Source organism: Plasmodium falciparum, assembly GCF_000002765.6.
Source record: "Plasmodium falciparum 3D7 genome assembly, chromosome: 7".
Lineage (NCBI taxonomy): Eukaryota > Apicomplexa > Aconoidasida > Haemosporida > Plasmodiidae > Plasmodium > Plasmodium falciparum.
In genome coordinates this window covers 482,614-508,608 of record NC_004328.3, presented here as the reverse complement: position 1 = coordinate 508,608, position 25,995 = coordinate 482,614, and the positions used below count along the sequence as shown (strand labels likewise).

At 18.4% G+C, this 25,995-nt stretch overlaps 8 protein-coding genes and 1 non-coding gene across 9 annotated transcripts; 4 read left to right on the top strand and 5 right to left on the bottom strand.

Moving 5' to 3' along the window:
• Positions 1-135, bottom strand: PF3D7_0711600. The gene has a single exon (XR_002966618.2). It is a non-coding gene; the product is annotated as a Plasmodium RNA of unknown function RUF6 (non-coding RNA).
• A 1,162-nt stretch (positions 136-1,297) lies between these two features.
• PF3D7_0711500 (regulator of chromosome condensation, putative) lies at positions 1,298-3,364 on the bottom strand (the record flags this gene model as incomplete). Its single annotated transcript, XM_002808727.2, has 1 exon — positions 1,298-3,364. One exon carries the CDS (start codon positions 3,362-3,364, stop codon positions 1,298-1,300), a length of 2,067 nt encoding a protein of 688 aa, XP_002808773.2.
• Positions 3,365-6,014: 2,650 nt separating this feature from the next.
• On the top strand, positions 6,015-8,201 carry PF3D7_0711400 (histone deacetylase complex subunit SAP18, putative; the record flags this gene model as incomplete). Its single annotated transcript, XM_001348991.1, has 1 exon — positions 6,015-8,201. The coding sequence occupies one exon, from the start codon at positions 6,015-6,017 to the stop codon at positions 8,199-8,201; it is 2,187 nt and encodes a 728-aa protein (XP_001349027.1).
• Positions 8,202-8,913: 712 nt separating this feature from the next.
• PF3D7_0711300 (conserved Plasmodium protein, unknown function) lies at positions 8,914-9,273 on the bottom strand (the record flags this gene model as incomplete). The annotated part of the gene is made up of 1 exon (XM_001348990.1): positions 8,914-9,273. The coding sequence occupies one exon, from the start codon at positions 9,271-9,273 to the stop codon at positions 8,914-8,916; it is 360 nt and encodes a 119-aa protein (XP_001349026.1).
• A 1,095-nt stretch (positions 9,274-10,368) lies between these two features.
• Positions 10,369-13,371, bottom strand: PF3D7_0711200 (conserved Plasmodium protein, unknown function; the record flags this gene model as incomplete). The annotated part of the gene is made up of 1 exon (XM_001348989.1): positions 10,369-13,371. One exon carries the CDS (start codon positions 13,369-13,371, stop codon positions 10,369-10,371), a length of 3,003 nt encoding a protein of 1,000 aa, XP_001349025.1.
• Positions 13,372-15,376: 2,005 nt separating this feature from the next.
• Positions 15,377-16,090, top strand: PF3D7_0711100 (conserved protein, unknown function; the record flags this gene model as incomplete). The annotated part of the gene is made up of 1 exon (XM_001348988.1): positions 15,377-16,090. One exon carries the CDS (start codon positions 15,377-15,379, stop codon positions 16,088-16,090), a length of 714 nt encoding a protein of 237 aa, XP_001349024.1.
• A 1,548-nt stretch (positions 16,091-17,638) lies between these two features.
• Positions 17,639-21,328, top strand: PF3D7_0711000 (AAA family ATPase, CDC48 subfamily; the record flags this gene model as incomplete). Its single annotated transcript, XM_001348987.1, has 1 exon — positions 17,639-21,328. One exon carries the CDS (start codon positions 17,639-17,641, stop codon positions 21,326-21,328), a length of 3,690 nt encoding a protein of 1,229 aa, XP_001349023.1.
• A 1,243-nt stretch (positions 21,329-22,571) lies between these two features.
• On the bottom strand, positions 22,572-23,771 carry PF3D7_0710900 (50S ribosomal protein L1, mitochondrial, putative; the record flags this gene model as incomplete). The annotated part of the gene is made up of 1 exon (XM_001348986.1): positions 22,572-23,771. One exon carries the CDS (start codon positions 23,769-23,771, stop codon positions 22,572-22,574), a length of 1,200 nt encoding a protein of 399 aa, XP_001349022.1.
• Positions 23,772-24,777: 1,006 nt separating this feature from the next.
• On the top strand, positions 24,778-25,908 carry PF3D7_0710800 (protein transport protein USE1, putative; the record flags this gene model as incomplete). The annotated part of the gene is made up of 1 exon (XM_001348985.1): positions 24,778-25,908. The coding sequence occupies one exon, from the start codon at positions 24,778-24,780 to the stop codon at positions 25,906-25,908; it is 1,131 nt and encodes a 376-aa protein (XP_001349021.1).
• Between the last annotated feature and the right edge of the window lie 87 nt (positions 25,909-25,995).

Here is a 25,995-nt window from a genome sequence, read left to right as displayed (position 1 = left end):
TTGCGCCACCCCCCTCCGGGTAACTCAGCAGCTCGGTCTGCAACTTTTCTCAGGAAATTGTCGGCAAGCGGAGTCGAACCAACGTTCTCACAAGGAAAGGTTACATACCTAACGACTGGGCTACTGGGGCAGCTTAATAATAGTAGTGACATCAAAGTATTATTAAAATGGTATGTACGCACAAAAAAAATATATATATATATATATATATATATATTATGTGCATACATATATTGTATTGCATAATAAAATACAATTATATATTTTTAAAAAATATAAAAAATAAATTTTTAATTTAATTAAAATAATTAAAAATATATACACATTTTTATTTATTTATATTTTAAATATTCCAATGTTTCTTAATATTTATATACACTTATATTTTTTCATATTTTATTATATATATTCTGTTTTTTATAATATATTATAATTAATTAATTTACATATTTAAGAATATATTATATTTATTTTATTCCAATATATATATATATATATATATATATATATATGTTTTTATTTTGAATATTATATATATCATTTTTTATAAATATAACTTGTAGACATATATTATAATAATATTATGCTTAAATTGAGTACAATTAATATAGTCGTCAAATTTTAATTAATTATAAAGAATACTGTCATTTATTGTAGTACGTCAATTTATTACATTTTATATTTTTATTATAAAAGGAAAAAAAAAAAATAAAAAAAAAATTATTGATTAAAATATTTAAAATATTACACATATATTTATGATACTTTGCCACATATTTAGTTAATAAATATGGATACAAATGAATGTAATTTTTTCTTTTCTTTTTTTTTTCTATATTATTTCTAAAATGTTATTTATATATGGAATACAGTCAATTATTATATATATATATATATATTATATTAACATTTTTCATTTTATAATAAATTTAATTTTTTCATAGATATATAATTTATAATTATTCATTTTATGTTTTGTTACTATGAAATGTAAAAAATAATACACTAACGTTTTCTTTAAAATAATTGAAAAAATAAAGATTAATGAATAAATAAATAACATAAAATGAAAGAAACAAATAAAACGTCAAAAATAAATATTTATATATACATAAATATATATATATATATATATATAATAGAATGAATGAATGATAAAAAAAAAAAAAAATAGATCATTTCACATTAATGTTGTAATGATATATTTGTACTTAATATAATTGTATATATTAATGTATCAATTTTGTCGTCTTGTGAATTTCACTTTATTCATTTTATTTTCTAATAATTCATTATATTATTCTCTTTTTAAATTATCCTTTTTGGAGATAGGTGCGGATAAACTTTCCCTTCTTGATCCCACAGATTTTACTTTTCTTTTTCCACTTGGTGATTGTGCTTCTTTTAGGTTGGTGTTTTTGTTTTTCATTGAAGTAGTAGTTTTTCTTTTTTTTTTTATTATTGGTTTATCAATAATTTGGTAGAATTTTTTATTTGCATTTTCATTTAATGATGTATGTTCTTTACATGACCTTCTAGGTTGTTTTCTTGTTGGGCTTTCATTACTTAGATATGATTTAGTTTTAACACTTCTTCGTCTTTTATTTTGTTCACTTGGTAAGTTGGAACCTTCACTTTGTTCATTTATTTTATCTAAAGGTTGAGACATATCTTTTGTTGAATATTTATTTGTAGATTTATCATAATAAGTATCTTTAATATAAGTATGATCTTTTCCTTTATTTTTATTAACTTTATATGTTTTATCCATTTTATCATCTTCATTTTGTATTTGATTTTTTTTCTCTTCTAAATATTTTTTTACAATTTCATCATGAGCATCAATTTGTTCTAGATCTCTATTCTCATTTTGAATATCATTATAATTATTATTATTATCTCTTTTGTGTTTTTTGCTTAACATGTCTTCATCATATATTTCATCATATCCTCTCTTTACAGACACCCTATCAGTATCTATATGTGATGAAATAAATGCACAGTGAGATGAACCTCCTGCAAAAGACACAATTTGTATTAAATTTTGATGTAGTAATTCAGAATCATTTTTATTACATTTTAAAATCATTTTTTTTACAAATTTAAAAAAATCAATTTCTGAGGGTTCATTTTTTTCTATAACAGCTAAGGAGGTATTTTCATCAAATTCGTTACCTCCTGTACCCCATCCAAATAATTTTCCATTATCTGTCAAAACTAAACAATGATCAGTACCACATGTAATATTTTTTACAGTATAATTATTTTTTTTAAAAAAATCTAATTCTAAAGGAGAATATGCATCATCATCATATTCCATACCTAATATTTCTCTATTACCCCATATATATAAATCATTATTATTTAATAAACAGACTGTAAAACTTTGTCCACCACATAATTGATTAATTTTCTTTTGTGATAATTCTTGAATCTTTTCAAATTTTTTAATTATATTATCTTTTGAAGATACACCACAAGATCCATATGCATTCCTACCAATACCATATACATCTAAAGAATTTTCCAACTGAACATATGTATTATTTCCACCACAATAAATATTTTCAAATTTATTTTCAAATCCAAAATATGTATAATGATAACAATTTGGATATACATATTTTATTCTTTGTTCTTCTGAATCTTCTTGTTCATAAAAGTTATTGCACACTTGACATGAATCACTATTCCCCATGGTAAAAATATATTCGTGACTTTCATCAAGACAAATTAAATGATCCTCACCAGATATTATATTAATTATTTTTATATCTTCATCTTTTAGATCAATTGAGTTATTTGACTTATCATATGTATGATTTTCATAAGAATCTTGACTTTTTAATATGCCCCCATTATTATTATTACTATTATTATTATTATTGTTGTTGTTATAACTAAATTGTATTTCTATAAATTCAAACGATTTTGTTAATAATTCGTTTTTTTCTCCAAATGATGGTAACCCTAATACTCCACAATAATCTCGAAATCCTCCAGTAATATATACCTTACCATTCTCTAACAAAATGGCTGTATGGTTATCACCACATGTAATTTTTTTTATTTTTGAAGGAAACGTAAAATTAATTAAAGTAGGAGAATGTTCTAAATCTTTTATTCCACTCGAATATGTTTTTCTTCCTAATACACCCATGTCATTACAACCAAAAGAATATAATTTATCATCTGTTGTTTTTATAATTGTATGCATAGACCCACATATTACTTCATCAATATCATTTGGTAAATTGGGAATAGCTGTTGGATTTACCTGAACATAGTCAGTACAATATTCTGGGGGTAATTGACCACATTCTCCTGACCCAAAAATAAAAAGTGTATTTTTTAATTTTTTCATTTTAAATATATTATTTTTGTTTTTATATTTACAACAAAATGAAGAAAAAAAAGAAAAAAAAGAAAAAAAAGGAAAATAGTGCCCCCTGATATGTAAATAAATAAATATATATATATATATATATAAATATATATTTATTTATATGTAAAAATATATATTATATACTTTTATCCTTTAAATTGTAAACATATGTTTTATACATAAAAGGAGAAAACGAAATATATATGGAAATTTTCTGTAAAAATGTACATTAAATATAAATCAATAATTTTCCTACGAATATTAAATATATATATAATATATATATATATATATATATATATATATTTTTCATTATATGTTTATCATTTTAATTAATATAAAATATGATTTATATTTATGTACATATTTGGGAAACTAAATATATAAAAAAGGTCCCAAGAATATTTTTCTTATATATGAATATTAGTACAAATATATAAAAAAAAAAAAAAAAAATTTATAAATAAATAAATATATATATATATATAATTAAAATAAATTAATACATATTATTATATATATATTTTTTTTTAATGTAAAATTAATATTTATATAAAAATAATTTTCATCACATAAATCTTATACATACTAATATATATACATATAATATATTAAAATATAATTGTGAAAGAAAATTACCCTAATTAAAGTAATGGAAAAAAAATGATTATATGATTTTTTAATTTAAAAAAAAAAAAAAGAAAAAGAAAAAAATATATACGTATATTATATATATATATATATATATATATATATATATATGTATATTATATAATATGTATATATTTTTTAATACTATAAGCCCAATGTAAAATGAGCTTTATATGTTATATATAAATAATACATATATATATATAATAAATATTACTCAAAGGAAAAAAATACATATATATGTATAAAGGGAAATTATAAATTTATTAATCAAGTACAAAATAAATTTTTATATTTAATGTGTCCTCACTTAAAAGGATGATATTATATGAATTTCCTTTATTTATTTAATACAAGAATATAAGATTATGTAAAAAATATAGTTACTAAAAAAAAAAAAAAAAAAAAAAATTTAAATTAAATTAAATTAAATTAAAATATGAAAGTTTGTGTATGATGAAAAATATAAATATATATATATTTTTTGTTATTGGAAAAGAATGAAACGTATAATCTTTATTATGAAATAAAAGTTTTCTTATTTTTTAATTTTTTTTTAAATATCTTAACATAATGGAAATCACATAAGAGTTACATTTGTTTTTCTTATTATTACTAATTTACAATAAATAAATAAATACATATATATATATATATATATATATACAATTAATTAAAAATCGATTAAAGATATAAAACACAATATAATGTTATTTCCAGAAAATTTTAATTTGTAAATAATGTACATATAAATGGAAAGTAGGAAGTAGACTTATCATTTATAATATATCATTGCAACATTATTTTCTGCTAAAAAATATTGTAATAATTATTATTGTTGTGATAATTAATAAACAGTAGATGGTTATAAAATTATATAAATATTTTCTCAAAATGAATAATGTTTACAATAATGAAATTGGTATATATAAATATATATATATATATATATATATATATATAAGCGTATACATGTACATATATATCTTTGTAATTTCCATATGTTTTTTTTCACATCATTAAAAAAGTATTAGTTAAAAACATAATTTTGTTTTTATAACAATAATTATTTGGAGCAACATATATATATATATATATATATATATATACATGTATGTGTATGCATATATCATTTAAAATATTAATAGAGGGAGAATAAATTCGTATGATACATTTTTTACTTCTTTCTTTCTTTTTTTTTTTTTTTTTTTTTTTGATTTATTATCTTACATCTGAATCTTATAAAATGTTATGTTATTATCCAAAAAATAAAACGATATATTAAGTAGTGTTTGTATATTATTCACAAAGTATATTTTTATAATAAAGAATTTATGTTTTTAATATTGATATATTATGGATAATTATAAATATAAATAAATTAAAATACTTAAAATATATATATATATATATATATATTAATGAGGAAAATACTTCAATTTATTATAATATATTCACGTTTTCTATATCATTGTACATATTCATGTGTAAATAAGTTCTTTTAAAAATATATATAAAATAAATATTCATACTGTTATGTATATATTTCCTTCGTTTTTCAATAATATGTTTCTTGGATAAATATATATAATTTATTATATAAATTGATTTTTATGAAAGTATTTATTTTTTTAAAAATAGAAAAATTTTCATATGAATATAAAAAAATATATATTTTAATATTTTTATTCTTTTTTATTATATTAACCCATAATATATAGGTGTATATTTTAATTTTTAAAAAAAGGCACACTTATATAATCATACATATATATAATAATATATATATTAAAATTATATATATATTTATATATATATTTTTTTTTTTTATTTTCCCCTTAATAAAATATATTTTTTAATATATATATATATATATATATATATATATTTATTTATATATTTATTCATTTATTTATTTATTTATTTTTGTTATGTATTATTAGTTCATTTTCCTTTTTTTCTAATTTTATTTTTCATAATGAGCAGAAGTGTAAGTTTGAGTTTAAGTTCAAACGAGAAATCTTCTTCAAGTTTTTTCTCAACAAAAAGGTCAAATAAAAATATCGAAGAAGATGAATATGGAAAGAAGAGATTACCAAGTTATGATAGAAAACATTTGAAGAATAAATCCAAAGGTCAAAAAGTTGAAAAAGATACATATTCGGAAGATGATGATAATAATAAAAGTAATAATGTAGTACACGATAATGTATCAAAAGAAAAAAATTGGGATAATAATAATAATAATTATTATTATTATAAAAAGAAAAAAAAGAAAAGAAAAGACTACCATTCTTCTTCTAGTATTAGTGTGATGAGTTTATCATCTTTTAGTAAAGATGATGATAGTGAATACAAAGAAATCAAAAGGAAAAATAAGGATAATGCGAACAAGAAAGAAAGCTCTAACTATAAAAAAAAAAAGGAAGATAAGTATAACAAACGTGATTGCTATCAATATGATAAGTACGATCATGATAATTATAATGACCATGCTCATAGCTATAGTAATCATTCCAGTGATAGGAAAAAAAGAAAAAAATATAGAGAAGAGAAACATAAGGAAAAGAAAAAGAAAAAAAAAAAATCCTATTCCTCTAGTATCAGTTATTATGATAATTATAAAGACGACAAAAAAAAAAAAGAAGATCGAAACATATCAAAAAATAATAAAGATAAAAGAAAAAAAAGATACAGTAGATCAAGTACTGTTTCTTTTTCTAGCTATTATGAAGATATAAGCGATAATAGCAATGAAAGTGACACTATAAAAAATGGAAAAAATAGAAATAAAAAAAAAAATAAAAATAAACATGATAAAGAAGAAAAATATTATACATCAAAACATTCAGACAAAGAAAAAGATTATTCTCGAAAAAAAAAAAAAAGGGACACGAACGAATCATTATATTCAATAAGTTTAAGTTCATATGAAGATTTTAAGAGAAGAAAACACAAAACAAAAAAGGATAAGGATAAGGATAATGGAAAGGACAGTGATTATTATGATGAGGAGGGTCATATAAAGGAACACACGGAAGAATTATTAAAAGAAAAGAAGAAAAAAAATAAAGAAAAAAAAAGAACATGGAAAAATGAAAAACATGAAGACACAAGTAAAGATTTCTTTTATAATAAGGAAAAAACACATTCTTTAGAAGGGACAGGAAATGAAAAGAATAGTTATTTTAGTAGGGAAATATCCGAAGATTTCTTCGCTTCCAATAGTAGAAATAAAAGTAGAATAAGTTCTAGTGATTCTTATTATAAAATAAAGAAACATGAATGTAAGGATAGGAAAAAAAGAAAATATGATGAAGAAAATTTATTATTAAGAACAAAGAAAAAGAGGAAAAGACGAGATAATCATTATACTGATGACAATTATGTTAGTGATAATTCTTATAGTAGTATGTATCGTAATAAAAATTATACGACTAATCGTAAAAATGATCGTGTAAATAATCGAACCAATAACCATACAACCTATCGAAATAATGATCGTATAGATTATCCTCGACGTAGTTCATATAGGGAAGACATTTCCATTAAATATTATGATAAGAAGGATTTAGAAAAAGAGAAGTATATTAAAAGATACAATGAAAATGAAAAATATAGAAATAACGATTTTATATCGAAATATGATATTAATAAAAAAAGGAAAAGTTCTTCTAATTATGATATATCATCTAAATATAATAATTATAAACGTTCATCTTATATAAATAATATATCTATTAATACGAACAGTCGTTATTCTAACTCTCACATGAATGGAATTGATAAGATAGGAATAATAAATAGGGAAAAAACATGTCCTTTTCTTCTTCGGTTGTTTTATAAAGTGGATAAAGAGTATAATGTTGATGATATGGATATATTGACTAAAGATAATAATAGTAATGAATTACAAATATATGCATGGATAGATATCACTATGAGAGAAATTGTTACGCTTGTAAAAGATTTCTATAAAGATAGTAGACAAAGAAATGCTCAATGGGTTTTTAAAGTTTTTTCATATGAAAAAAAAAAATTAACATTCTTATCAAAGGTACATAGTACAATATATAATTATAAAGAAGATAATAAAACCTTACTATCTTTAAATTATGAGATTGGTGATATTATACTACTATCTATTATGTTGGACAGAAAATGACATCAAACAGATAATATATATATATATATATATATATATATATATGTTTTTATATGTGTACATATTTATTCATGTATATATTTTTCCCTTTTTTTAATTCATATATAATCTTTGCATTTGGTCAATTTAAGGTTGTCCGAATTTTTTTTTTTTTTTCTTGTTCATATATATATATATATATATATATTCTAATTTTAATTAAACAACAAAGAGAATATTAAAATATTTTTAAAAATGCTTTTTGTTTTTTTCATATACAATTTTTATAAATTTTTTTTTTCTTTTTCTTTTTTTTTAAATGTTAAATGAAACAAATGTTTGAGTAAATAAAAATTTGAAAACACAAAAAAAATAAAATAAATAAATAAATAAAATAAATAATAAAGTAATATTTATATATACACATAAAACATAAAATTAAAAGGTTTTATAGATATGCATATGTAATATAATATTTCGATATATATAAGTTGTTTGAAGTATATATATCAAGACATGAGAAAAAAAAATAAAACAAACAATTTGTTAATATATGCTAGTTCTTCTTCATTATAAGCTTATTCCTATGTAATTATTTGTCTTTATTACAAGGATGGAATAAACACATATATATATATATATATATATATATATATATATATATATATATATATTTATTTATTTATATTTATATATTTTTTGTTTGTTTATATACTGAGATGTATTTATTTATTCATTTAAATTGAATATTTGGATATTTTCCATATAAGTGAGTCCATGGATCATTAACTGCTTCTCTTATATTAGAGTTTACTTCCATTGTATATTTATTAAAATTATGAAAACTCTTTTTTTTTTTATTTAATCTTTTATTATTATAATTATTATAGTTATTATTTACTGGTATCATACTCGGATAATTTATATTAGGGTTATATGCGGTCGTAGCAAAAGGGTACTGAGGTATAAGAGGATAAAAATATTGCTGATTTGTAATTGGTTGGGTATTCTGTGCATTGGCAAAATTATTTACATCTTGATAAGATGTTGATAAAAATCTTTTTTTATCATTAAATTTGTTATTATAACTCATTTTTGATAATTTTTTCTTTCAAAATATTATTTTATTCATATAATTTTTTTTATACCCTCAAAAATATATATATGGAAATATTAAAAAATGTAAACGAAGGATCATTACATATATATAATAAAATAATTCATTTGTGAATTATTTTTTTGCCTTTATTTTATTGTATCTGTCAGCAAAAATAAATTAATATTTAAAGAAAAAAAAAAAAAAAAAAAAAAATTACATAAAATAAAATAAAAAAATAAACAAAAAGAAAATAAAAGAAAAGGATAAGAAACGAAAAAAAAAAAAAAAAAAAAATTATAAATATAGAAAAAAATAAAATTAATCATAAAAATGAATATATTTTTTTAATATTATACAATAAGTTTATGAATTTCTTTTATAAATAATATATGTTATATATATATATATATATAATATATATATAATATACATTATTTATAATGCTAATGTTCATATAAGTTATTAATATTTAAAAATAAACGAAGCATTTTTTTAACATATATATAATTAATATATATATAATTTTTTTTTTTTTTTTTTCCTAATGTAGGATATTTATTGTTATAAGAATTATAGAAATAAGTAAAATTAATTTAGTATGTTTATTTTTAACATATGACAAATAAATTTAAAAAAATAATAATAATAATAAAAGAAACAAAAACAAATAATAAAATATACAATATGTTATTTTATATAATATATATAATATAATTCATATATGTTTTCTTATTTAAGGAGCTTTAAAAAAAAAAAAAATTTAATTGTACGATTATATTTTAATATAATTGTTCTTAATTTTTATTAACTTAAAAAAAAAAAAAAATAATAAAATAAAATAAAATAAGTTTTTAATTTATAAAACACAAAAAAAAAAAAAAAGAAAGAAAGAAAAAAGAACACATATATATTATATGTATATTTTTTTTTTTTATTTTTATTGATTATTCATGGATGTATATATTATGGTACGAATAAAAAAAAATTAATAAACACATTAAGATAAAAATATTATATATATATATATATATATATTTATTTATTTACTTATTTTTTTCTTTCTGGGGAGGGGTCCTTTTATTTAACTTTTTACATTTTGCTTATCAACACCTGCTTTACATCATCATGCTGAATTGAAAGGATGTCGATTAAATCCGCATGAATATGTTTTTTCGGAAATTTTTTAAAAGACGTTTTTGAAACGTATGGAATAATTTTTAAAATAAGATTTGTGGCATCATTTTTTATAGTACTTCCATATTTTGAATTTTGAAGTATTAAAGACAAGCTGGTAATTATACATATTAATGTATTTTCATTAATTGAATGTATTAATAAAAATTTTTGAATATCTATTTCTTGTGATTCATTATTATCTTGTTGGTTTATTGTTTGTATATAATCATGTGTTTGTTTCAAAAAAATATATATTCTATTTATCATAGCTAATTTGAGTAGACACAAAGTTTCATTCAATTTTATATTAATATTTTTCATAATATTTTGTAATAAGAAAACACATGATCTTAATGGTACCATATTATTTTGTACAAAGAAAAGTAAATATTGAGAAAATGTTGATATTAATTTATTTTCTTCATTAAGTATTGGTAATATACCAATTGATAATTTATTAAAATGGTGACCATTAATTTGTATTTTATGATTGTGTTTTTCATTTTGTAAAATTTCAATAACTTTTTTATATGTATGAAAAATATAATTATCATTGGTTTTTATATATAAATTTGATAAAGACATTAGAATATCTAATAAATTATTTATATCTAAATCTTCATTCTTATTTGATACTAATTTATTTATATATTCATATACGTATTTAATTTTACGATGATTTTTACTAATATTAAAATAACTTATATTTAATAAAATATCACATATATATTTTATTTTCTCATTATTCGTATGATCACATGTTGTATCAAATTTATCTATATATATATCATTTGATGGTGATATATATATATAATCTTTATTCATATTTATATCATAATTTGTATCATTTGTTATACATATATCATCTTTCATTTTATTATGATTTCTATTTATCTTTTCTATATCTACCATATGATTTGAAAGCGTTTCATTATTTTTATTAACACTTTGTAAATAAATTTTTTCTTTTAATATTTCTTTATCAATATAATTTGTTATATATTGTACACACATGGAAAAAAACAAATTCATATTATTCTTTAAATTATTTAAATGAGAAAATTGTTTCATATTTTCTACAAATCCATATATACCATATGTAATACTTCTTAGTTCTTTTATATTTAATCGATACACACGTTCATTTAATAAATGAAGAAATAAATTACTTCCTTCGATATATTCTGCATTATTTTTTTCATTCACTCGTATACTTTTGTCGTCGTCACCTTTGTCTATTTGGGTATTACTAAAATGGTTTACATTATTTATATTTTGTGGATCTTTTACATTATTTATATTTTGTCCATTTTGTCCATTTTGTCCATTTTGTACGTTTTTTACATTTTTTACATTTTGCATATTTTCTAGGTTAGTATTAAACAAATTGGTAACTCCATGAAATTCATTATAATCAATATTGTGCTTAATATTTTCTTTTTGATGATTTATATTCTTTTCAAATTTTAGAGCATGACATTTTCTCAAAAACCTAATGAAATGTTTTGTATCAAAATGTGTAATATTTTTTAAGACAATTTCACAAATATGCGTATAAATAAAAATGTCTTTTATTTCTAGCCATTTAAGGATACTAACTGAAGCTATTACATTATCCATATTGATTTCATTTATTTTGTTTAAAAATATTAATTTACAATTATTTTTGAAGTTTTTTAAATCTATATCTTTCATATTATTATATGAAGAAAAATCTTCACATTTTTTTATATTATCATAAATAGGGTTCATCCATTTCTGAGATACGTCATTTTTATTTTCATTTATATGAATATTATTATGTTGATTGTCTAAAGTTTGTATATTATTTTTATGTATTATATGATTCGTTTGTTTTATATTACCTTTTTCTATTTTATTAATATAAGTTAAATGATTATCACGATGATAAGTATCATCCATATGTTGATTTATAATATTATTATTATTATTATTATTATTATTATCATTATTATTATCAATATTATTATTATCCATGTTGATGTCACTTTGTAGCGTGTCAGGTTTATTCATGTAATTATTTAAATGTAGAGGTATATTATTTTCCTCCTCTTTTATCATATTAATATATACAGGTACATTTTGAAAAAAACTATTCATATTAGTCATATTTAAAATTTGATTTTTTAAATAGTTTACAATTTTATTATTCATCCAAACAATTGATTCATCATAGTTTAATTTTTTCAAAGTACAATCCTTTTTTATTTTAATAGAACTATTACATATATCATGCAAAATATTTATATTTAATTTATATAATGATTTTGATATAAGGAATTTATATATCATTTTAATAATTTCTAGAGGGTAATCATTTATAGTATAAGAACAACATTTTAATAATGTAATTAATTGAATATTATTTAATTTTATTATATTATCACATATATATGAATACATTTTACAAATATGTTGTCCTTTAATTAATGCGTGTGAAAAAGATGATTTATTTTGTTCATATACCTTTTCTAATACTTTTAAAATTTGATCAATACTTATATTTTTATAAATATAACTTAAATGTATAAGTATAGATACATATATATTTTTATTTTCATAAAAATTATATTTTAAAACAAAATTAACAAAATCTTGATCTTTCATTAAATAAATATTAAAATAATAAAAATCATTTATTTTCAAATATTTTTTTTCCATTACATTAGAAGTTTTTTTTTCTACATTATCATTATCTTTATTATTTATCATATTTAATAACTTATCATTATTCACACATTTTAAATTAGTTGTATAGTTATAACTTGCTCCTTTCCATTTATTAAAACGTAACAAGAAAAGAAGTGTATCTTTTTTTTTTTCGCACTTATTTATAATTACATTTTTATTTAATTTAACAATATATAAGAGTAGTTTTTTATTAAGTTTTATCATTTTTTTTTTTTTTTTTTAAAATATTTAATGATAAAGGACAGAAATCTTCCATAAATTGAAATAATATAATTATATTTTCTTTATATATACATTTTTAAATAACATATATAAAAAATATATCTAAGCTTAGTTAACACATAATTATTATAATAACAGCAATATTTTTTTTTTATACCATTTTTTAAATATTAAAAGAAAAAATAAATTAAAATAAAATATAATAAAATGAAACAATATAATATAATATACTTAAATAAAAATTAGATATATAATATATTATATTTTTTTTTTCTATAATTATTTTTATAATGTACAACAAAAATTATATATTAAAAAGTACAAGTTAATATAATATATAATTCTTAAATATATATATATATATATATATATAATATATTATATATATTATGTATAATAAAATAATAATATATTATTCATATATATATATTAATATATTAACCATGCATAATTTTTTTGATATATATTATATTTATATATACATCATATAATATAATTTTTTTTATATGCACTGAATATATATTTTTTATATGTTTAGTATTTTTTATATTTTTGTTTACCCAAAAAAAATATATTCTTTTTTATTATATATTATTTATTATATATATATTTATAAATATTTTGTATGAATAAATATTTTTTTTTTTTTTTTTTTTTTTGGTTCTTAATTTTTTTAAAAGCGTACATTTAAAAAAAAATATATATATATATATATATGCATGAAACTTATATTTATATAAATATTATATTATATTTATTTTTATATTATTTAATTTTTTATTTATTTATTATTATTTTTTTTTTTTTTTACTTTAAGTATATTCTTCCGTTCTTTTTCTTTTTTTTTTTATTATTATGTTTTTATTTTTATATATTTTATATATTTATTATATATTACATATTCCATTGTATATAAAATAATAATGAATGAACCTACGACGACTATTTTATAATATTTTGGCTAATGTTTTTTTTTAATTATAATTTTATTCATAATTTTTATTATTTGATTTTTTATAATATATATATATATATATTCTTTTATATATAATATGTACATGTATATAAAATAATAATAATTAGAATTCATTTTAATATTCATAAGAAATATTAAATAATTATATATATATTTATATATATTTTATATATATATTTATGTATGTAAATATTAAATACTTACCACATAATTATATATATTAATAAAGTATGATCCAAAAATATATATATATATATATATAATATATATGTTTTTATATATATTATATTATAATATCTATTCTTTTTTTTCTTCTTTTTTTTCATTTGTATTATTTAATAAATAAGAATAGAAATATATAATTATATAATATTGTTATTTAGGTAATATTATATTATATATATTTAGGAATATATATGTATTATGTTGGACATGCCGTAATTACATGCTATAGGATATGAATTAGTTTTTGTAATATTTATAGAATATAATATATAGCTTAATATATATATTTATGTATATGAGCTTATCATAAAAGTAATATATATAATATATATATATATATATATATATTTAATTTGTTACATGTTTATTTTCATAATTTTTATAAGTTTTTTATTTTATAAATAAGGAATTAAATAAAAAAATAGTCTTTTTAGCAACATCATATGTTAAGTATATACAAATATATTTTTTTATGTTTTTATATTATAAGTATATAATATATATATATATATATATATATGTAATTTTTTTCTTCGTCTATTTTTTTTTTTTTTTTCTTTGGAAGGATTTTTAGTTATTTAATTTTTTGATATATTTTTTTTTTTGTTATTTTTTTTTTCTTCTTTTTTCTTTTCACATTATATATACATATATATATATATATATATATATATGTTTATATTTTATTTATTATAATCTATATATTTGTTAAAATTTACATTTTCTTTTTATATTTTTGTTATATTGTATACATTTTGTTATTTTTTTATTTATATAAATATAAAAATGAAAGATTATAAAAGTAGTGGTAGTAATACTTGTGGTTATAATCCTAGGAATACGAATATGTACGATAAAAATTATGTTGGAAATAATAATACTACTGATACGAATACTAGTGACAATAATACGAATGATAATAATATTAGTGATAGTAATACAAGTGAAAATAAGACGAATGATGTTAATGTAAGTTCTAATAATATAAGCGATATAAAAAAAGGAAAAGAGTACAAAATAATAAGTAATGAAAATAATAAAAAGAATAATAATATATTATTTGGGAATAAAATGAATTGTAAATATGTAAGTTACGAATGTGAACATATATTATTTTTATCATCTTTTCAATTATCATTTTCATTTATATTTTCAATGTATTGCGAGTTTTATTATTTATCAATAATAAATATGGGTTTATTTGTAACCTCCATATTACATTGGAGAAAACCAGAATTAGGGTTAAGAAGAAATATTGACATAGCTATGATGCTATGTAGTATAATAATGCACATAATATATTCGTTTTATATAAATTCATTATGTGTATTCATTTGTTTTTGTTCGTCTATACTTATAGCTAGCTTTTATTTTATAGGAAAAAAATTTAGTTACAATTCATACAGTACTTTATATCATTTGTCTATACATACTATTGGTAATTTATCAGCTATTACCATATATTATATTTCAAAAAAAAAATTTATCAATAATTCATAAAAAATAAAATAAAATAAAATAAAATATATGTAATCATAGAACAATAATCCGAAAATATACATATATATATATATATATATATCAAGGTTATGAAGATAATAAGACATATTAAAAATTATTGTACATATTAATGAATATAAGAAAATATTACACATAACAGAAATATACATATATAAATATATACACACATATATATATATATATATGTATATAATATTATACATTTATATATGTCATCCACCTGATATATATATATATATATATTTTTTTTTTAACTTGTTTTTATTTTTTTGTTACGTTCATTAATAAGATTTCATTATTATTATGTAAAAATAATAGTAATAATATTAATATATATTTATTTATTTATATATTTATTTATTTATTTATTTATAGTTTTTGAAATATTTTCATTTTTTTTTTTTTTTTTTATATTATTATTTTATCATCCATTTTTGTTACCTTCCTTTTTTTTTTGAAAACTTCAAATCTGGTAGTATTCAAAAATATATTTAAACTATAATAATTTACACAACAAATAAAAGTATAATAAAAGTTATTAATTCAATCTTAATATTGAACCAAGTTATTTTCATAATTTTGTATCCCCTGAAATTAAGAGAACATATAAAAGAACTATTATATATATATATATATATATATATATTATTATAACATGTTAAAAAGAAACCAAAAAACATGTTTTTTTTAATTGGACTCTGCCTCTTATTTTTATATAGTATATTATTTTATATATTATTACTTTTTTTTTTTTTTTTTTTTTTCTTTAGAATATAATGAGGAAGCAAAAATAGTTAATTTAAAATACTTACATTTATTTTTATGAAATAAATAGAATAAAATTTTATTAAATATTTATAATACTACATATAATAAATATCTCCATTAATATATATATTTATATATATATATATATATATATTTTATATTGTGTATAGATTTTCGGATAAAAAAAAAAAAATTCTTAAGCTTAAAATTAAAAATTAAATTTGATATTACTCAATTATTTATATATATATATATAATTATACCTATATACATAAAAAATATATATATTTTTTTTATATAATAAAATTATGTTTTACTTGTTAATTTTTTTTTTCTTTTTTTAAATTACATAATATATATATATATTTATATATAATAAAATATTTTAAATATGTGTATTTATATATATATAGTTTTTTTTTAATACCATGATGCTTACACTTAATAATAAATTCAATTGAAATAGTCCTTTTTAATATATAGAATTATTAAACAAAATAAAATTAAAAGAAAAAAAAAAAAATGTTCTAAATAATTTGGGAAATAGAATATATAAAAAAGTATTTATATATTTACCATATTTAGAGAATCAATCAATAAAAAAAAAAAATATAAAAAACATAATAATATATAATTATATATATATGTATATATACAAACAAACATATATATTATAATATATTATTATTTATATCTTATTTTTAAAAAAAAAAAAAAAAAAAAAAAATCAAGGAAAGCAAAAAATGTAAAAATAAAAGAATGAAAGTAAGAAAAATGCATTATCCCCTTTTTTCTTTTACAGAATATTTATCATGTTATATTATACTTTATTTTTTTGTTTTTCTTCCAAATTATTCATATGCTATTAACATAAATAATTATCATAATAAAAACAATTTGTGGAATATAAATAATAAATGGAATAATCAACAATCAAATCATTTTTCTAATAATAGAATTGGACATTTTCTTTGGGGGTCGAAAATAAGGAAAAATCCTTTGGCCTCAATCAGTACGTCCATAACAACCAAAAAGCTAGAGAACCAAAAAAAAAAAACAAATAAAAATGAAAGTTACAGTAATGTAAATGATAAATATGAGCACAATAATAATACAGCACATTTTGTACAAATTAATTATAAAAATGATCAATCAAATGATACTTTAAGTACTTATAAGAACAATAATGAAATGACTGTTGAAGGAAAGCCAAATAATTTGGCCTCTGGTGAAGGAAAAAAGGAGATACATAATACAACCCAAAAGATATTGGAAAAAGTGGATTATTTTAAAGAAAGAGAAAAAATAACAAATAGTTATAATAATAATAATAATAATAATAAGGTTATCGTTACACATGATAATAAAAATCATACGAATTATATTAATAAAGTGGAAAATAAACAAAGTGATGATAAAATAAAAAATTTAAATAACAAATATATAAAAAAATTCAAATCACACATTTTACAAAATGATATATTGGGAACTATATCTACCATGTTTTGGTCAGGTAAAAAAAATAATAATGGGAATGTAAAAAAAGGAATAAAAAATGTTCCTATGGATGAAAAGAGTTATTCTCCGAATGACCACGATAATAATAGTAATAATAGTAATAATAATAATAATAATGATAATAATAATAGTAATAATAATAATAATAATAATAATGGTGGGAAAAATAATTCTTATTATAATGAAAAAACACAAAAAGGTGTTAACGATAAAGAAACCAATTTTCTTCTTAAAGCATTGGACAGTGGAAAATTTCCTACATATTGTCTTGTAGAAAATATTGATGAAAACCTAGACAATTTTGATATATATATGAGTAAAGAAAAGATGGATGAATTAAATATTAATGATGGTGCTACTGTTTTATTAAAAGGGAAAAAAAAAAGAGAAATGCTTGGTATTGCTAGATTAGATAGAAGTTTAAAAAAACATTATGTTGTTATATCTTTTGCTATGAAAAAAAATTTAAGACTTATGCATAATGATATAATAAAAATCCATCCTTTTATGAATGCTAAGAGAATACGTAATGTTGTCTTAAGCCCGTTTAGTGATACCATACCTAATTTAAGTAGAGAAGAATTAGAAAAAGCTGTCATACATCCATATTTAAAGAATAGTTATAAACCATTACGTGTGAATAGTAATATATATATATATTATAAAAATAATAAAATCGAATTTAAAGTCTTAAAAATTATATCAGAAGAAAGTGAAAATGAAGAATTTGGGTGTATAGGAGAACATTCTCAATTGACCTTAGCAGAAGAATATTTAAAGAGAGAAGATTATGAAGAAAATAATGATGATATTACTTATGAAGATTTAGGAGGTATGAAAAAACAGTTAAACAAAATTAGAGAATTAATTGAATTGCCATTAAAATATCCGGAAATTTTTATGAGTATAGGAATATCAGCACCTAAAGGTGTATTAATGCATGGTATACCAGGTACAGGGAAAACATCTATTGCTAAAGCTATAGCTAATGAAAGTAATGCGTATTGTTATATTATTAATGGTCCCGAAATTATGTCAAAACATATTGGAGAATCAGAACAGAAATTAAGAAAAATTTTCAAAAAAGCAAGTGAAAAAACACCATGTATTATTTTTATTGATGAAATTGATTCAATTGCTAATAAAAGAAGTAAAAGTAATAATGAACTAGAAAAAAGGGTTGTATCCCAATTATTAACTTTAATGGATGGTTTAAAAAAAAACAATAATGTGTTAGTTTTGGCTGCGACGAATAGACCTAATTCAATTGACCCCGCTTTAAGAAGATTTGGAAGATTTGATAGAGAAATAGAAATACCCGTACCTGATGAACAAGGAAGATATGAAATTTTATTAACCAAAACAAAGAAAATGAAATTAGATCCTGATGTTAATTTAAGAAAAATAGCAAAAGAATGTCATGGGTATGTAGGAGCAGATTTAGCTCAATTATGTTTTGAAGCTGCTATTCAATGTATTAAAGAACATATTCATTTTCTAGATTTAGATGAAGAAGATTTTATTGAATTCATGAAAATTAGTGTAGATGAAGATAAAAAAAATATGGGTAATGAACCTTATGGTAGTTCACATACAAACAATTCAAATTATATAAATCACCTCACAGAAAGTAGTAACAAGTTATCATATACTAATATGTTTCCACTAAATAGAAAAAATACCTTGTTACAAAATGACAAAAATGAAATGAATAAAGATTCCAGTTATGATAAAAAAACAGATGCGTTAGATAATTATAAAAATGATTCTACAATAGATATGGAGAAAAAAAAAAATAAAAAAAAAAGTAATTTTTTCTTTAGTAATGATGATGAAGAAACAAAAAATAAAAATAAAACAAATGTGAACCAGAAAAAAAAAAAAAACCCAAATGATAAATTAGATAAAAATGAAAGAAGAATACCAGCATATATATTAAATAAATTAACAATTAAAGCTAAACATTTCCAACATGCTTTAAATATATGTAATCCTAGTTCATTAAGAGAAAGACAAGTACAAATACCAACGGTTACATGGAATGATATTGGTGGTATGAATGAAGTGAAAGAACAGTTGAAAGAAACCATTTTATATCCATTAGAATATAAGCATTTATATAATAAATTTAATTCTAATTATAATAAAGGAATATTATTATATGGTCCTCCAGGTTGTGGAAAAACATTATTAGCTAAAGCAATTGCAAATGAATGCAAAGCTAATTTTATATCTGTAAAAGGACCTGAATTATTAACTATGTGGTTTGGTGAGTCAGAAGCAAATGTTCGAGATTTATTTGATAAAGCTAGAGCAGCTTCTCCATGTATAATATTTTTTGATGAAATAGATTCTTTAGCAAAAGAAAGAAATAGTAATACTAATAATGATGCAAGTGATAGAGTAATCAATCAAATATTAACCGAAATTGATGGTATTAATGAAAAGAAAACAATATTTATTATAGCTGCAACTAATAGACCAGATATATTAGATAAAGCTTTAACGAGACCCGGAAGATTAGATAAATTAATTTATATATCTTTACCTGATTTAAAAAGTAGATATAGTATATTTAAAGCTATACTTAAGAATACTCCTCTAAATGAAGATGTTGATATTCATGATATGGCAAAACGAACAGAGGGCTTTTCTGGAGCTGATATTACAAATCTTTGTCAAAGTGCTGTAAATGAAGCTATTAAAGAAACTATACATCTACTTAATATAAGAAAAAAAGAACAAGAAGAACAAAGAAAAAAAAATAAAAACAGTTTTAAAATTGATGATACAGATACATATGATCCAGTACCTACCCTATCCAAAAAGCATTTCGATTTGGCTTTCAAAAATGCACGTATATCAATTCAGCCAGAGGATGTATTAAAATATGAGAAATTTAAGGAAAAGTTATCTTTACAAGATTTTTAATTGGGAAAATTTTCAACAAGGTATGAAACAAAAAATTGATATATATGTATATGTATATGTGATATGATATGATATGATATATGATAATTATTTTAATATTATAAAGACAAAATATTCATATAAATTAAAAAAAATTATTATTTATATATATATTTCTTTTTAAACACCTGAGTCATTTACTGTTATTTACAAGGTCTTATAATTATTTTGTCCAAAGTCATTATTTATTTATTTTTTTTTATTTTTATTTTTTTTTTTTGTTTTTGTTATACAGGAAGATAATATGTTAAATAAGTTCCTTTTTTAGTATTGACAGGATATATAATATATATATATATAATTATTTTAAAGGCTTATATAATATATGAAGTGTATGTTTATATAAAAAGAAGAAATTTTAGATTGAAGAGTAGAAAAAAAAAATAAAAGATTATGAATTTATTAAAATAAGATGTTATTATTAAAAGTCATGTTGTAAGGTGTATATATATTTATATATATATATATGCCTTATTTATTTATTATTTTTTTTTGAAATAAAAGTAGACAATCTATATACATATACATATATATATATATATATACATTATATAATTAAATAATTCATTGTTGTCCCTTAATTTTTGTCTTATTGACAAATAATTATATATGTTCATAAAATAAATTAAGTGTAAATAAATATATTCTACACTGTTTTAATTATTTTGAAACTTTCATATAACTATTATTTTATTAATGTTTTTTATACATGATTATTTTATTTTATTTTATTTTATTTTACTTTTTTTTTTTTTTTTTTTTTTTTTTTTTTTTTTTTTTTTTCGCAGTGTATACTGTTTTATATAATACACATAAATATAATATGTATGTTATATATTACAACATATTTATGTTTTTATTAATATTTTTTGATATTTGTGAATTGTTTTTTTTTTTTTTTTTTTTTTAAATTAATTACTAATGTAATTAATATATCATTTTTATGGATTTTACACTTTTGAATTTTTTTTTTATTTTTCTCTCCTAATTTTTAAAACAAAAATAGATTTAATCATTTGGTTTAATAAGTTATTATTTATTTTTTTTAATTTTTTATAAAAACAATTTGTTTAATGGAATAACAAAAAATAAAAAGTATATAAATTAATATATATATATATATATATATATATATGTTTATATGTACAAAGTAAAATGTCTATACACAAACACATAGAAAATATTTTCATTTATTTATGATATATTAGTTAGAATAACCATCCGAATGTGGATGTAGCAAATTTGATCGAAGGAATATTTTTGGATAATTACCATAAGTTATATATCCTCCTAATATAAAAGATTGAGAAGAATCATCATTTTTATGAAATAGATTAATTTTTTCTTCAATATTTATTTTTTGTTTTTTATGTTTTGCAGTAATAGGTGGCCAAGTAAATGCTGTAGTTTTATTTTCTTTTTGCGTATGAGTAGAATGTATATTATTTTTTATAATTTCTGAAGTAAAACATTTCATATTTTCAAGTATATGATAAAAGTTCATATCTATAGGAGCTATTTGAACGTTAATATGTGCTATAGAATTTAAATCTATTTGTTGGAAATTATATATTTCATTATATAATTGGAAAGTATATAAATCAATAGGTTCACTTCTATATTCTATAGTATTACCACTTTTAATTTTTTTAATAGTTTCTTCTAAGTTATCTACTAATGTATCTGATTTAATATTGGGCATTAGTTTTTTAGGTCCTAAAATTTTGGCTATGCATAAAATTTTATTAATATTTTTAAAGTTGGTTATACATATATTAAAATCAAGCCATCCGTTTTTTATTTTGTTAATATATTCTAAACCAACATAGTCAGCTCCATATTTTTTTAAATTTTGATGTTCTTCATCAACCAAAACTAATATTTTTTTATTTTTATCCACACTATGTACTAGGTTACACATCCCTCTTAAGGATTCTCTTTTTATATCAATTTTTATAATTAAATTAAAATTTATTTTGGAATCATCATTTTTTAACATATTAAAATAATTACTATCATTTAAACTTAATAACAATTTTAATCCTTTCATAGGTGACAATGCTGGTAATAAATTAGAACGTAAAGAATAAGTAGAAGATACATAGTCTTTTTTTCTATTCACAAATTGTATATTATCACCTTGTGTTAATTTCTCTGATTCTATATTGTCGACATCTCTTTCTACTCTTTTTTCCGTATTAATTTCATTATCATCATCTTCTTTCTTTTTCTCATGTACTTTATTAAATCCTTTTTTTTTCTGTTTCTTTTTATTTATATCATAAAAAGGAATATATTTACGTCCCCTTTTTTGTATTAACCAAAACACTTTGTTATTATTATGCTTCGAATTAGACTTTAGAAAAGACATTCCTGTTAAGGAAGAAAAAAAATTTCTCATCATCTGCTCACCATGGAAAAGACAATAAATACAAAAGTGATGTGAAGGAAATATGAAAAATATATATTGTGTAAATGAATTATTCAAATAATGATAGGACAAAATAAATACCTTCTTCGGTTCTTATAATAATTAAAAGAAAAATAAATATATATATATATATGTTATGTTTCTTTTATGGGTTATATTTATTTTATATTTTACATAAGTTACAATTTAATTATTTTTCTTATTTTTTCTTATTTTTTTTTTTTTTTTTTATATTTTCATATTGTATTTTAATATAATATATAAAATATCATATATAAAAAAATAAAAATTACATTAAAATGAAGCTTATATATACATAGGAGCTTAATGTATGTTACCAATAAAAAATTGTATTCTTAAATTATATATGTACCCAATTAAAAAAAAAATATATATATATATATATATATATATATATACATAAATTACTATAATTATAATATTTTTTATTTTAGTATTATAAAATAGTAAATATATAAATATATTTGTATTCCCTTATTTTTTCTTTTTTTTTTTCTCTTTTTTTTTTTTTTTTTTTTTTTTTAAATTTCTTTTTATTATAATTATTATTAATAATTTATTATTATTATTATTATTATTATTATTATTATTTTTTTTTTTTTTTTTTTTTTTTTTTTTTTTGTATATATATAGTTGTAAAATTGAAGAAAATATATATCACATTGCTCTATGGATTTACAAAAAAAAGGGGGAATAAAAACAATAAAACAATAATCAATATTTTTATTTTTTGTATTATTATTTATTAATATTTTTATATTTCATATCCCATTTATTTTGTTTATATGGATAAAATGATAAAAAAATAAATATATATGTAATATATTTATTTTTATTCCCATCCCTTTTTTTACTTTTTCTTTTTTTTTTTATTTTTTTTTTTCTTTTCTTTTGAGTAGTATAATATATATTGTACGTTTTAATTGTTTATAAATGTGTATGTTTGTATATATATAACATGATTGTGTTCGACGAACTTTTTGAATTTCTCAGAGAAGTAGAAATAACATGTGATAATTTTAAAGAAGAGGAAGAAGAAAAAGAAAAAATTATATTATTTATAAATGAATTAAATTCTTATATTAACGACCTTTCCCTTTCGCTTAAGGGAAAGATAAATAACTCTGATGATCTTACAGATCATGACATTTTAAAAAAAATAATTTATAAAAAAGAAGCTTTAGAAAAAGCAATAAAAAACGAAAAGGACAATTTTAAAAGAGATGCAAAAATAAAAGAAAAGGTAATTAATAATGAGGAGGGAGGAGTAAACAAACATACAAATAATATTAATAATGACAATATGAATGATAAAAATTATGATAATGATGGAAAAGGTGATAATACATTCAATATTTGTAATGATAAAAAGAATTTGTCTTATAAGGATGATGATATAAATGATCTTACTTGTCATCCTAATAATAAAATATCCATAGGAAGTAATGAAGAAATAAAAAATGAATATAATAACAATTTGATAAATGGTGAAAAGAAAGATGAACTTTCCATTACATGTAATGATAATATGTTAAAAAAAAATGTAGTGGATGAAAATATAACAAATGACTGTTCATACAACATAAATAATAAAAAGGATAATAACGAAAATGATATAAATAATACAAACAATAATAATAATAATAGTAATAATAATGATAATATTGAAATTTTAAAAGACGATATTATTAAAGAATGGGGTGAACAGATTGATGAATTTGATAACTTACTTTATGAACATACACTAGCTTATAAAAAAAAAGATTTCTTTAAAAAAATTGAGAAAAAAAAAAAAAAAAAAAATCTAGATTTCTTACAAGAAAATACGATTGATGAAGAATTATGCTTACTAGCTCAAGAAATGAAAGAAAATGTTTTGACATATAGAGATATTATAAAAGAAGATAATACAACATTAGAAAAATCGGCGAACAAACAAAATCTAACCATTGATTCTATGACAGATGTTAATAAAAAAACACAAAAAATGACCAAAAATAAAAATATTTCTTTCTTTGTTTCCTTATTAATAATAGCAACTTCAGTAGTACTTTTTATATTTACCTTTTTTGTAATAATACTTTTATAAAAAAAAAAAAAAAAAAAAAAAAAAAATATAATATAATATAATATAATATAATATAATATAATATAATATAATATAATATAATATAAT